The following is a 15501-nucleotide window of genomic DNA, read 5'->3' on the forward strand; positions in this document are numbered from 1 at the left end:
CAATTGCTTTGGTGGTTGATCCTTGGCATTGATATGTGATTGAGCATATTTCTCTACATAAGACTTCCATAATGGTCTGCGAAGGTGAGTATCATATGCTTGACCATGTGTGTATGAGACCTCTGGTTTTTGAAATAAAGATGATGGTGATTCAGGTACCATATGTGGTCCTCTATTGCCTCCACTATTAGGCCTTCTTTGATCCATGTTGGAGTGAGTTTGTTACAGAGGTCGATTTTCCATTATTTGAGACATGTCAAAATCATGAGGTATCTTGGCTCCACTTTGTGCCATCATGTGTAAGAAGTATTGTCTATCCCTTCTCATTATTTCCTCAACCAATCGATTGAAATGGGGATTCATAATGGATTCTTCCACATCTGCTGAATGTACGGAAAAGTTGTCCATATTGTCATTGTGTGTAGCATTGTTGTTTGTAGTGCCCATGTTCTCAACATTTGGAATGTTTCTATAGGCATCCATGTCAGGTAATGTAGTATGATCAGAATTGAAAAAGATATCATTCTTATACTCATAAGAACTCATGCTTGTGGACTCTTGAGCCTCTTTAGTTTCTCTCCTAGATTTTTGAAGACGGGTTTCAACCATGAACTAGGTATCGACCGAGATGTGTGAGACTAGATGAAAAATGGAAAAAAAAGTATGGAAGACCAAGAGTTGGATGGAATGTAAATGAATCTGAGGTGTACTTGCAATGTCCAAAGTGTAAGATCAAGTATGTATGTAGTAGAGTAGGTGTGACTTCCAAAGAGAGGATAGTTTCTCTTGATAAGGTAAGTTGACCTTGACTCTAAGTAAGACCAAATGAGACCCAAAGGTAAGAAACCTTGATGAGGGACCACTTAGCAAATTGTTGTTGTATGTAATGTGTTGACAAAGCATGATGAGGACAAGCAAGTGACTTTTTGACTCAAGTTTAGACAATTGTGAATGTAAAGTGAGATGGGAAGCAATGATGGACTTTGTGAGACCCAAAACAGGTTGACTGCTAAACGGAACCCTGGAGAAATGACCTAGGAAGCTCAAGAATTCCAAAACTGACTATGTTTGTTTGCTGGACTGTAATAGTTTTTCAATTCTAAACACAGATGCGCCTGTATACTTCATAGACGCGGTTTCCTGACACAGACGTGGCTCTGTTCAACACAGACGCGCTTCTGAGATTTTTTTACAAAGTGTAATGTTGATTCTATAAACACGGACGCGTTTCTGCCCTTCACAGACACGGTTATACAACACAGATGCTATTATGTCTGACACAGACGTGTTTATGTAAAATTTGTGCAATTTTTTCCAATCTGTGAAGTCATTTTGTTGTGACCAAATTTGACTATTTGACTATTTTTCGTGACAAGAGGACACAGTGTTGATGAAGACCCAATGTTTGCAAGTGTTTAGACTCAAATGACTCCAATAAAAGTGTGTTGTTTGGTGTAAAAAAAATGTTTTGCATACACTTGAAGACACAAAATACAAAATGTTTTTCTATTTGGTCTTGAATGTTTTGAATGTTTAACATAAGTCAAGCACAATTCTTATGGCTGGCCAAGACAATAGTTGTTGATCCCACATGGGGTTTTACCCCCGAGGCTACGCTATTCAGAGCGGACACTTAGATGCTTGACCTCACTAACTCCACCCTCGGCACTCACTTCTCAGGTCAGCCAAGCATCAGTCCCCACGAAAAATCCCCGTGGTGAACTTTGTATCTCTACTAAGAACCGTATGTGTGTGGGCCGCTACCAGAGGTCCGACCTCTTGCCCCAATAACTAGAAGGATTTGGGCTTCTAAAACAAAAAGGTGCTAGTAAGGGACTCCGCTCGTGTGGCCATACATGCGGCACTTTCAGCTCTATAAATACAGAAGGCTCCCAGCTGGTAGGGGTTACGCCCTACAACTGATCAAATAAATTTGATCAAACGGGTTTATGGGGAGACATAGTGTCAGTATGAACTACTCAGCACACGTTACCCATAGTTTTCACCATGAATACATTTGTTTATAGTGGTTCAGAAGAGGTGGGTTTTCCTCGCTACCACTTGGGTCGTTCTCTTCTCACTAGTAGTCCTAATGACCACACGGGAAGATAGGCCCTCTAAATATTAAACAAAAAGAGCCTATTGCTCAAGACACAAAAGACAATGATTCAATTTTAGTGCACCAATTGAAGTGTTTGCTAGTCTATGAAAACAAGGCACACAATAAAAATCCAAAAACCCTTGCCAAGGACCTGCAACAAAAAGTTGTTAGTAGTTTGGATTTGTTTCAAATAATCACCCCTTCCTGCAAGCACACAAGTTAGGTAAATTTTAAACTCAAAAGACATTTTGAAAATAGGGGCCTTCAACCAAATGATTTTGCTTTCAAGACAAGCTGCACCAATTTCGTTAGCTAGACCTGAAAATGTTAGTTCAAAATAAACCAGATCTAAAACCCTAAACGCAAAATTCAAAACTGAGTCAATAAACCCAAAATTTAAAATTGGTGAATACAGACGCGATTACCCTCAACACAGACGCGGTTCTATGAGGCACAGACGCGGCTACAGAACGCAGACGCGACTTCTTGGCACAAATGCGACTAAAAACACCACAGACATGACTTAATAACACAAACGTGCTTCCCCGGAACCTGCAAAACAAAATACTTCCAGTAACACAGACGCGATTCCAGATGTCACAGACGTGCCAGAAAATCAAAAACGCGATCCGAAAGTGTGCAAACACGAAAATATCAAAATGTTGTTGAAAATGTCAGATCTGCAACTTCAAAACACAAAATCTGCAACAAGGATGTTAAATGCAAAAGGGACAAGGGTCCCACCAGGCGTGCCAAAATGCATATGGTGAAAATGGATAACAATAATAATGATATTGAAAGGCTAAATGAATTCAACCACAAAACCCTAGCCTAACAACAACAAAGATCCATCATAACATATGAAGATTACCTAAGACAATGCAAATCAAATGAAATCACAAAGATTATACCTTCACATGTCCAATAGGGTTTTGATTTCCATTCTTCCTATCTCCATTGATCTTGCTTGATATATTGGCTCTCAGATTTTATGTGTGCAGAAGAGCTCAACAAAGAACGGAATGTGGTTGCAAGTAGGATCGTAGTGTAGTCAAATTGCATAAAGTGATTAGGGTGCATAGAACGATTAGGGTTTGATAATGAGGGAAGCATCTCCTTATATAGAAGACACAATAAGAAATGGAGGGATAAGATTAAGAGGTGTAAAAGGAGGTTGGCTAAGATTAGAGGGTAGGTAAAAGAAATAATAAAATAATGAAAGGGGTAGGTAGTGTATGAATTAAGAGATGAATGACATGTGTCATGGTGTAGAAAATGTTAATGAATTAATTAAATAAATAAATATTTATTTAATTAATAGAAGAAGTGGGATCAATTAAATAAATAAGATATTTATTTAATTTAGGAAAAGGATAATTTAAATAAATAAATGTATTTATTTAAATGAGAAATAAGGCTAGAAGAGGATAAATGAATTAATTAAATAAATAAAGATTTATTTAATTGATAGAAGAATTAAGCTTAGATAATTAAATAAATTTATTTAATTAGACTGGACAATTTTGGGTGTCTACAATACTAATTTAACATATTCATTTATTTTAAAATGTAATATTATTTTGATAATAATAATTTCATTTATGAATTACAATTGACAACATAATTCAATATTTGAAAGACATCATTTTTACAAATCCATAATGTTATTGTGCATTGCTTCTAGTTTTGATTATGCAAAAAAAATTGTTACGATGTTTCAAATCAAACACCATGATCCATCATCAGGACATAGAAAGCAAGACAAAAAAAGATAAATGAATGCTTGTTAGCAAACCGTTGAATATTAAAAATTTAAAAAAACAACTAAATTATCAATAAATATAATTAGAAATCTAATTCATAAAATCTTAAACAAAAATTTACAATAAATCTTTAAAAAATTATTTTAAAACTAAGTCATCTCCATTACATATATTTGTATACGGAATTTCATAAATAAAATCTTAAATGAATAAAATTTGTCTCAAATCAAAGAACTCATAGACTCAAACTTGTATACAACTAAACATACTTAATTACTATTAATCCTCTTAAAGTTTGTAAGTGAAATCCTAAAGGAGTTTTTATTTGGGTAATAAAAGAATTTTCTTATATGCATTGAATCATTCTTACAAGGAATTAGATATTATTATTAATATTTAATGAAAAAGTTGTTTGTTCAGATTTATGTGAGAGTTGAGGGGCAGTGATAAACCGTGATTAAACCAGATTTTAACAACCAATGGAATCTTTCTGTTTTCTTGTGCAAAATTTTATTATAATCTTTTATACAGGGAAACTGATCATATTTTAACCATTGTTTATTAAAAATTGATTTTGTCAACTTTTGATTGGCTATATAGAGACCTTTGCATTTTTCCGTAAGAACGAATGCACAGTTCTCTAAGACACTGGACTGACAAAATACCTCTAGACTTTATGATACTTTGAAGTAGACACATCCTAAAAATCAAATACTTTGAAATGGACGCATCCTAAAAATCAAAATACCATTGATAGACGATATGAACTCTGTAAAGAAACGCCTTCAGCGTAATAACATAAAATAAAAAATGTCAAATACGGAAAATATCAATGTCAAGTGCTTCGTGACCACCAGTTATAACACGCGATGGCTGTTAGTCCTTGCAATAATATCAAGCAGTCTTTCTTGACTAGAGAGAATTAGAGACGCATTCAACTCATTTTTTATTATATATTCAATTATATATTCTTTATTATATAACACGCAATGGCTGTGAGTCCTTGCAATAATATCAAGCCGTCATTCTTGACTCAAGAGAATTGGAGACGCCTAGTTCAACTCATTATTTATTATATATTCCATCACAGGCGTTCAACAGGTTCGTGTCCCGTGTAATCAAAATGTTTTGGGCAACTGTACCCATTCTTGTTCTTCTCTTGCACGTTAATGGCGGTTGTTGTTATCAACCCCATGAAAGAGATTACCTTTTGCATTTCAAGTCGTCTCTTCTTGATCCCTTAAATCAAGTGCTCAATTCATGGCATGGTTTCAACTGCTGTGAGTGGAATGGAATCCAATGCCATCCTCATACACATCATGTCATTCGTCTCGATCTCCACAGTTCCTATGATGCTCGTTATGGTTTAAGGCCTGGTCTCAAAAGGCCTCTGAGTAATTTAAGTGGCGATGTTCTTTCCCCGTTGGTCAATCTGGAACAATTGGAGCACCTGGATCTCAGCTGGAATAATTTCAGTGGAGTTCCCATCCCTCCTGGATTGGACAGACTCAAGAGTTTGCGCTACTTGGACTTATCATGGGCTGGGTTTGCTGGGGATATTCCCACGGAGCTGGGGAACATGTCTACTTTGCTCTACCTGGATCTCTCTGGGTACCTTGGGTTGAGAATGGTGAACATGCGGGCGTGGTGGGGAAACATGAGACATTTACGGGAGCTTATCCTGGACTCTGTAGATATGTCAAGAGTGGAGAGCAATGAGTTGGACAACGCTCTCTCCGCCATGTATTCTCTCACCCGTCTTCAAATGTTCGTATGTCACCTGTCTGGAGGAATTCCCCCTTCCCTTGCCAACCTCACCAATCTCACCCACCTCCGACTTCAGACCAACTCTTTCAATGGTAGCATCCCTTCTTCCCTGCTGAGCCTTCCAAGACTGCAACACGTGGACTTGTCCCGGAACAAGGATCTGGGAGGGAATCTGTCTAGCCTTCTACCCCAACACTCTTCTTCCCTTCACACCCTCCACCTTTACCACACAGCAGTGGGAGGAAGTATTCCAGATTCTGTTGCCAACATTTCCTCGTTAACTGTCTTGGATCTCTACAGTTGCTATGTCGAAAGTATTCCAAGTACGATGGCAAATCTTACAGCGCTTAAAGAATTGGATCTCTCTGGTAACATGTTAAGAGGGCAGATCCCGCCGTTTGGGGATAGACCTTCCTTAGGAAGACCTTTTCCTTTGGCCTATATTGATCTTTCCCAAAACCAGTTGGATGGTCCCATTCCCCCAAAGCTCTTAACTGCATTTCCGAACCTCCAACATGTTGATATGAGTTACAATATATTGACTGGTAAAATACCCCCTTTAATCGGCCAACTACTATCTCTGGAATCGCTTGCTCTAGGCAACAACAAATTAGAAGGTGCCATCCCTCTCAACATTTCCAATATTCTTAAACTGAAAAGCCTTTACTTGTACTCCAACCGGTTAAATGGGGATTTTTCAGAGTCTCAACTTGATAATCTCAGCCAACTTGTCCATGTAGACATTTCCAATAACCTTTTAACTGTCAAGTTCAGTCCAACATGGATTCCAAAATTCTCTTTGCAATCACTGGGATTAAGTTCATGTAACATGGAAGGCGGGTTTCCAACGTTCCTAATAACTCAGTATGAGGTTCAGATAGTGGATCTGTCCAACAACAGTATTGCAGGAAATATTCCCCAGTGGATATGGGGTGTCAATTCTCTCCTGTTTCTCAATCTTTCTCATAATCACTTTGCAGGAGATCTACCTCATTCGTTGATGGGAAGTCGATTACAGACTCTGGATTTGCACAACAATAATTTACAAGGTCAACTTCCGCTTCTTTCTGTTCTTCTCGGGCTGTTGGACGTGTCAGAGAATCAACTCAGTGGATCCATTCCAGCAGAAATTGGTGAGTATCGTAAACTTGGATATCTGTCTCTCTCTCGAAATCATCTCAACGGTAGCATTCCACCTTCTATATGCCAAATACCGTGGTTGTACTTTCTGGATCTCTCAAATAACAAGCTTACAGGTAACATTCCCACCTGTAACATTCTCGCCTGTAACATTCCCGCCTATGTAGAAAATTGTACTTTAATTGAGATGTTGAACTTAGAGAACAATTATCTGGAGGGCAAGTTGTCACGGCAGTTTGCAAACATGCCTTCTCTCAAGACATTAAAATTGGGTGGGAATGGACTAAATTCATATATTCCATCCTCTCTTGCAAACTGTAAGCAGTTAGAGATACTAGATTTGAGCAATAACAGAATGATAGGGAAAATTCCAAATTGGATAGGGCAGCTTTCAAATCTTAAGGTTTTGATCTTGAGATCAAATAGACTTGAAGATATTATACCTTCAGAAATTACAACATTACCACTTCTTCAAATCTTAGATCTTTCATCCAACAGAATTTCAGGAATTATTCCAGGCAACATCTCATCTTTGCAGGCTATGAAAAATCAGACAGTGACTGGTGAAATATTTCATTCTGCAGTTGTCACAAATGGAAGCTCTGCAGGTAATTCAAATCCAATCAATGTTGATCAAGAGACAATCATTAACAAAGCACGGGAGATGGAGTATGCAAGATCATTGGCTCTAGTAAAATCTATTGATTTATCAAACAACAATTTAACAGGTGTAATTCCTCAAAATATTGGATTGCTCGAAGGTTTGCTTATCCTTAATATTTCAAGAAATCATATAAGGGGTGAAATCCCGAAGAGTTTGGGAAAAATGGTACAGCTAGAGTCTCTTGATCTCTCACACAGCCAACTGTCTGGAAATATCCCTGTGGAGCTGCAATCGCTCACATTCTTGGCTTACCTGGACTTGTCCCACAATCATCTTTCAGGAAAGATACCACAAGGGGGACAATTCTACACATTTGAGGCATCATCCTTTTCAAACAATTCAGACCTGTGTGGCCTCCAACTGAATACAACCTGTTGCAGCCTTCACCAAAATAAATCATGTCCTGCAAGCATTCGGCCAGAGGTAAATGTTGATAAGGTAGATGAAGAAGAAGATGATACATGGTGGGGAGTTGGCCTGGGAATAAGCTTTGCAGTTGGGTTTTCTATTGTAATTGGAGTTTTGTGTCTTACCACAACTTGGAGTAGAAAATGCTTCCAGATGATGGATAACATCATCATTTATCTGTTTGAGAAATTCAGAAAATAGTTATTCCATAGATATGGTATTATCTACAGCTAATGAAAAAATTTGTAAGGTAATTTGTAAGCTCCCCCTTCCATTAGAGCTTAAAGAAATTAGTTTCTTATGATATAATGTTGACCTACCTAATTTGATTGAGGTCAATCTAGTTCTAGTTTTGTAAGCATATAGACAACGGATATTTTTATTCTATAAAATTTAAGTTTGGTTTATACATCACCGCGCCTCTCTATTACAAATATAGAGCAGGGCAAAATAAAGAGAATGTTAAACGTTATTGCTTTGTTATTGGAGGCGATTATCACATAGGAAATGTGAATAGTTGTCTTTCCTGTATTTAATTCTAATTTAAAATTATTCATACAATTCAAATCTAATATGTTTTCAAAAAGATTTTTAGGGAAGAGGAGAAATTGTAGAACAAATTAATATATATTTTTTATTATTTTATAGATTATAAATATAAATTGATTTCTTTAGATGTGTAATAATAAATTATTTATAGTGCAAGTGGATACTCTATTTTATTATTAAATGAATAGATTGATGCATAAAAAGATAAAAACAAATAAATTAATTAAAATGAAAATTTGATTTCCTTTATATATCATAATTTTATTGTTTTTGAATATTAATATATTTTAAATAATATTTACATTAATATAAATATTTAAAAATATATGTCAATAATTTTAATTAAAAAATACTAATATTAAAATCATTGTTTTGTACAAAACAATGTTCTTGTTTTTTAAAACTAATTTTCAATAAATATTAAAAATTGTAATTTTTTTAAATATTAATTAAATATTTTGACACCTTTTGGAAGATTTTATTTTATTTTATTTAAAAAAAATAATTAAAATTATTTCATATTCATTTAACTAATTTTATTTGCTAATATTTTATTGATTTATTTTTCATAAACTAATCAATGTTTTTAATAATCATTGTTTAACACTTTTGTTTAATTTTCACTTTTACTCCTAAAAGGCATTTTCTTATATAAAATATCTGTATATTGTTACGTTAAAAAAAACTTTTGCGGTCATTGTTCAAGTTAACTAGGGTCGAGGATTCAATTTCGCAACCTCACAAATTAGGGTAACCTTATTGGATATGAATGTAAATCATTATTAGTTCCCTAGTAAAGTGGAGCACCATTAAAGGGTGATTAAACGGATTGTTAATAATCAAAATCATTATTTATTACTTTATAATTATATTATACTTTTTAATAAGTCACGTTTTTTATTACTTTAGTAAGGAGGGGGCCTTGAACCCTCACAAATTAAAAATAAAATTAGAGAGCCACAACACAATCTCTAGCATTAAACAACCAAATAAATCAGAAAATTCACAAGAATCTCTCAGAAGTAATAAAAACCATCATATCATCATAACTAAACATACTAATCTTGTCCAACCACCACCTGCCCATAGGATAAGTACTAGCAATTAAGTATGAAGAGTCTATAAACTTCTTAGAGAACTTAACTCTAATAGAAGTCTGAGGCATGCGACATGCAAGCCTAATCATAAGAGAGTCTTTAAAAAAACTAGGATTAACAATATTTAAGATCATCATAGAGAAAAAAGAAAACCAAAATAGTTGCAACTTAGTCCTCCCTAATAAGGTTCTAGTCCCACTCCAGTCATTGCATCTTCTTATTCCAAATATCCAGGTACAGATTGTCCTCTTTTTGTTCTTCCTCGTGCACTTTTCCTTGCTCCCTCGGTTTTAAGCTTTCTTCTTCATCCTTCTCTACCCCAAAACAAATCCCATTGCCCCTTTATGTGTTATGCCATTAGTAATAGCACATAAAGAGCTTAAGGACTTTCCCATTAGTTGGTATCCCTACCTATAGTCTTCAACCTTGGTTTGCAGGTTCATTACCCCGACCTCAACTCAATTATCTAGTTATGTAGCTTTTTGGTACTATCATTCTCCATAATACTGGGAAAGTCCTAAGAGCAAGGAACCATTTCTACATCATCCAAAGAATTTTGAGGTAGGGAAATTGGTTCAAAATCCTCCTTATCTTCCAAAGATTCACTCTCCTCATCTAACTCCTCCTTATATTTCTCCTCATGTTCCTCCTCTTCCACTTGAAATTCCTCATCCTCTATATCCTCATTAGAGGATTCATCATCTTCATCCAAGGTGAATTCCTCACTGAGTTCAATGGAGGCATTGTTGAGATCGATTTTAACTTTCCTATCCATAGCAAGCAGACAGGCCGACCTTCTCTCCCCAAAGATACCCTCCCTCTTCTCCTTATCATGTGTGTCATCTTCTTCTTTCTTAGAGTCTTTTAAATCAAGGTCAGTGATGATGTTCATCTTACTAGGGTCGTTATCAAGCTTTCTAACCTTAATAGGGTTGTTTTTAAGGGTTTCCAACTTTCTTTTGTTAGGGTTTTTTTTAAGAAAATCCACTTCTAGGTGTTTTGACTCTAGCTCAACATAGGGCTTCTTACCTTTAGACTTAACAATAGGGGTCTTTTCGCTCAAAGGCAAGGGGTTGGTCTCAATAAGCTTGATTTTAACATAAGAGAATTGGGACTCATTATTATGCCAAGAAGTCCCAAGGCTTGAGTAAGAAAATGGCTACAATGAGGGTAAAGATCAAAAACATATTTATACATCATATAGATAAGTCCTTGGTAAAGCGGCGAGTTAGCACTATTAGCAATACTTGTAGAAAGCGAAGTTGAGAGAAAATAGGGTAAATGAATTCTTTCACCATGCTTAATATGGTTCAAGATGGGAAAATGGTAGCAATGCATAGAGGTGTAGCGACCTTCTAAAGTAAAGTATTTCATGACAAAATAACTCATAGTAGCAAAGAGCTTATGAAGGTCAAAGCAACCATACCCATTTTGCACCACACCCATTTCGCACCACCACCAACTTCTCTCCTTTTTGAAATAATTTCTTCATGTAGTACTTGTAATCGCCCAAGCTTTTCTTCTCGACTTTCTTGCCCTAGTTCTTCAACTCAGTGAACTCTGCAATAAGCTCCAAAGAAATAACAAAGGAAATATGGCCAATTGAAACTTTGACATTTTGCTAAGAGTTATAAAATCTCACCAAAAGGGCTTTGTTATAACCCTTTGTAGCTAATGAGAAGGGATTCATACCCACTCTATGGATAGAAGTCCTAGTTATGACAATGTTGAAACAAGTTGTGAGTTATGAGCTAAAAAAGAGATCCTCAAGCCATAATATTTCAAGTATGATTAACATTAGAAGCTCGTTTAGTCAAATATTCGGCAGCAAAATTCCATTTTTGAGATATATGAATAAAAGAGATTAACTCAAAATTTTGAACTAGGTGAAGAATATGAATAGTATATTTCAGCCTTATGCTTCATAATGTTAAACGTTTTATTATTTCTTTACACTCATTTAAAATTATTGAACTTAACCATTAAATTATCATGCTCGGTAAAAAGGCCTAAGCCGTATTTTATTGATAAAGAATATTACAAACTCCGCTCAATGTGGGCACCGGTAGGAAAGAGCGGAGAGGAGAAAACCTTCGGCCTTACCCGGGACCATCGATCCAGTCAAACTAATAACATTTAAATTATATTTGACCTTTTATAGGTTCTACATTCTAGCTTGTCAAAAAGCCCTTCATATGGAGAATCTTTGATTTACATGGGATAGTGTATTTATGTCCAGCTTTCCAAGTTCCCTATTGCGATTTTAGTCACCATCTGCTTATCCTGCAAAACAAATTTTAAAACCTTCTCCTACAAAACAGATTTTCAGATACTTCTCCTACAAAACCACTATGTTAATTGTTAGTGTCAAGAGAAGAATAAAGCCAATACTATTTCTATCCACTCTTCCCTATTGTTATTCTAGACTAGGTTTCTTTCCAAATAGGCCAACATTAGAAATTGTTAGTCCTACTTTGAAAGATTACCCAGTCTACAATAATTCTCAGAAGTAAAAGCACTGGTCAACAAAGGGTTGATACTATCACAACCTCTAGCCTGCACTTTAGATTCTTACTATGATAATAGAGATTTATTTCTCATTTAAGTATAGTTTTAACTATATTTTGATATTGTCATACAGTGAGTTTCTTACCCTTCGCTATGCCTATTATATCAAAGAAAATAAACAGTTCACTATGTATCATGAGCTAGTTGTAGATCCTATCTATCTATGCATAAGATTCATTATAATAGTAATATCAAAAAAAATTATGTAACTGGAGCTTAATCTTCTTCCATTCATCTGCAGCTTCCATACCAGAGGCTTATGTTTCGATGGGGTTATTAGCCTAGAACAGTGTCCATCCTTCGTCTACCATATAACTCACCCACCATTCTCCTTTTGGTTCTTTGACCACTCCAAGCCATTGCTTAAACAATGCAATGCTTCTTACAATTTGTGTTTGTCTTTGGCTGCAGAGTCTCTGGTCCTTATTACTGAGAATTGACCTTTTGGATTCTACATTAAGCACCTCCCCCTTATCAATGGCTTCCGCCACTTTGGAGTAGTCTTCCGAGTAAGGTGTTTGTAGATTATTATCCACACATTTTATCGCCAGTTCCAGGTTATCCAAGTATTCTTCTTTAAAAATCATCTTGCATAATGTGACTGTTACTGCTTTTCCTTCTCCCATTGTAAGTAGAATTGCTGCAAACCCTGTTGGGATGTTGTTGTTAACTCTTTTCCTATGTTCTGAAAGGATTATCTCATCACCCAAAATCCTTTTGGTCGCATGTATAACCAAATCATCCTCTATTTTCAGGATAACCGACCATCTCTTGTTAGAAATTTCTCCTATGAAAGGCATTTTCTTCTTCTCGGAGCAGAGACAAATACCGGAATCCATTTTAGGCAGAGCTAAGTGTTGTATGCCTATGAGAAGATATATTAGTTATGGCAACCGGTAAAATTGGTACTACAAATCGTTACCCCGGTTGTGTTGGGCTATTCACATGAGGTTTACCTATATGTCTTTCACTATGTTGTATAATTGCTTGGTGATAAGTCTGACATATTCCCTTCCCCCAAAATGTCCTGATATATGCATGCGGGAGTGATGATTATTGATTTGCCTTACTTCCTATCATTGTCAGTGTATGATTGCTCAAACAATTGAACAGTATTATCATGATGATTTCTAACTGTGTTTCATCATTTTTATATACTACTTCGAGACACACACACACACAGATATATATATATATGTGTGTGTGTGTGTGTGTGTGTGTGTGTGTGTGTGTGTGTGTGTGTGTGTGTGTGTGTGTATAGATATACATATATACATATATATATATATACATATACATATATGTATACATATATATATATGTATACATATATATATATATATATACATATATATATATATATACATATATGTATATATATATATATATATGTATATATATACATATATGTATATATATGTATGTATATATATATGTATATGTATATATATATATATGTATATATATATGTATATGTATATATATATATATGTATATATATATATGTATGTATATCTATATATATATATATTAGTTTATGTACTAATACATACACACACAGACACACACACACGTGTGTGTGTGTGTGGGCAAATATATCTATATTCCTTTATAGGTATATATTGTTTGTTTTCTTTTTATATCCATGCTCGAGTATCCATGTATGTATATGTTTTTATGTATTTATATTTATGTGGCTATATATACGTATATGTACTCATATGCATATATCTACAAATATCTATATATGCATATGCATATATATGCATACACGTATATATATTTATATCCATACTTGTATATATGTATATCTATGCATATATATGCATGTAAGTATATATTGTATCCTGCTATATGTGTACAGATGAACATGCTTGCATCTATCAATTCTGTGAAGGTTCCAACTCAGTTTTGTCATGTCGTAACAGTATTGAGATTCATTTTATAATATAGTGTCATCATTTTGCTAAGGATTCAGGGCGTGTTTTGCATATCTTTAGGTTTTTATGTATATTTCTATGTGAGTATGAATATGTTTCTATCTATGTATGAGTTGTATGCCATTTTGACATATTATTGTCTACCTTAAGCCCTAAGTTCCTACCACCATGCCTAGTTTATGTTCGTTTGTGACTATAGAAGGGGGTGGTGTCTACTCTCATGATACTATTGATGAGAATATATGTGATTTCTTACACTTATAACTATATCTATGTCCACATATACCTGTATATATAGCTATATATGCATATGTGCATCCTTATATGTCTCTGCTCATATATATACACATGTACACATATAATTATATAAATACACATGTATATGTATATGTATATCTTTATTTGTGCATTAACCTATATATACCTTCCATTCTGCATGTAAATGTGTTGTGAGTGTTACTAGGATTTTGTCTCAATTTTTTATTGTGTAAGGGTATCCATATCTAACTGCCTGTGTGTTGAAGATGTAGTTATGTTTATTCCATCTTCCCCTAAATTGGCTAACTTATCTGCCAATGTGTTTGCTTCCCTATACATGTGATTAATCGTGTAGTTTGAGAAACTTCCCAATAGTGATAGGGCTCTATCCAATAAGCTTCCAAGATCCCAATTTGTCATTGTCTTGGTCCTTAAATCATTAACAATAATAGTGGAATCCCCTTCTATTTCTAATTTGGGTATTTTTAATTGTTTGTATAAGTTCAGACCTTCTATTAGGCTCAATATTTCTGCCTTATTGTTTGCGCCATGTCCTAGATATCAAGAGATTGATCCAATACATATCCCTTCATGTGAGTGAATTATGCATCCTGCCCCTACCTCCCACAGATTGCCTCTAGATGCTCGATCAAAATTAAGTTGGCACCATCCAATCTCCAGGGTACCCATTTGCATGCTTTTTTGTTTTCAGATTTATCTTTGTACCCTTTCCCAAAGATAGGGGTAATCTTAATCCCCTTCCATCACTTTCTAATATAGTTATCCCACTCTATAAATGCCTTATCATGTTATGGAATGCTCATATTCCTATTATTGGAGGTGTAAGTGATGGAGGCTTTTATTTTTGCTATCAAGATTTCTGCCTTCATTTATTTTTCCTGAAAGATTCTCCTATTTCTCTCCTTTCATACCTCCCATATTACTATTGCAGGACTGCATATCCATAGATTATGTAAGATGTTATTCCTTTTCATTAATGACCAATTTCTGAGCCAGTCCTTTAGGTGAGGGATGATGGCACCTGACTAGCCTAATTGTGCCATCAGCCAATACCAACATCTTTGTGTGTAGCTATAGGTTGTGAATATGTGGTCATTTGTTTCCTCATCTTTCTTTCATAAGACACAAATTGAGGGCCCTTCAAAACCTCTAAGTTTAAATTGTTCCGCAGTAAGTACTTTCACCGGAATGCCACCCAGGCAAAGAAGCCGGCTTTTGGGAGTCC

At 35.1% G+C, this 15501-nt stretch overlaps 1 protein-coding gene across 1 annotated transcript; it reads left to right on the forward strand.

The window, feature by feature from the left end:
* Positions 1-4853: 4853 nt before the first annotated feature.
* On the forward strand, positions 4854-8044 carry LOC131079243 (receptor-like protein 12). Its single transcript, XM_058017145.2, has 2 exons — positions 4854-4859; positions 4955-8044. Exons 1-2 carry the CDS (start codon positions 4854-4856, stop codon positions 8042-8044), a joined length of 3096 nt encoding a protein of 1031 aa, XP_057873128.2.
* The last annotated feature ends 7457 nt before the right edge of the window (positions 8045-15501 follow it).

This window comes from Cryptomeria japonica, chromosome 4 (genome assembly GCF_030272615.1).
Source record: "Cryptomeria japonica chromosome 4, Sugi_1.0, whole genome shotgun sequence".
Lineage (NCBI taxonomy): Eukaryota > Viridiplantae > Streptophyta > Pinopsida > Cupressales > Cupressaceae > Cryptomeria > Cryptomeria japonica.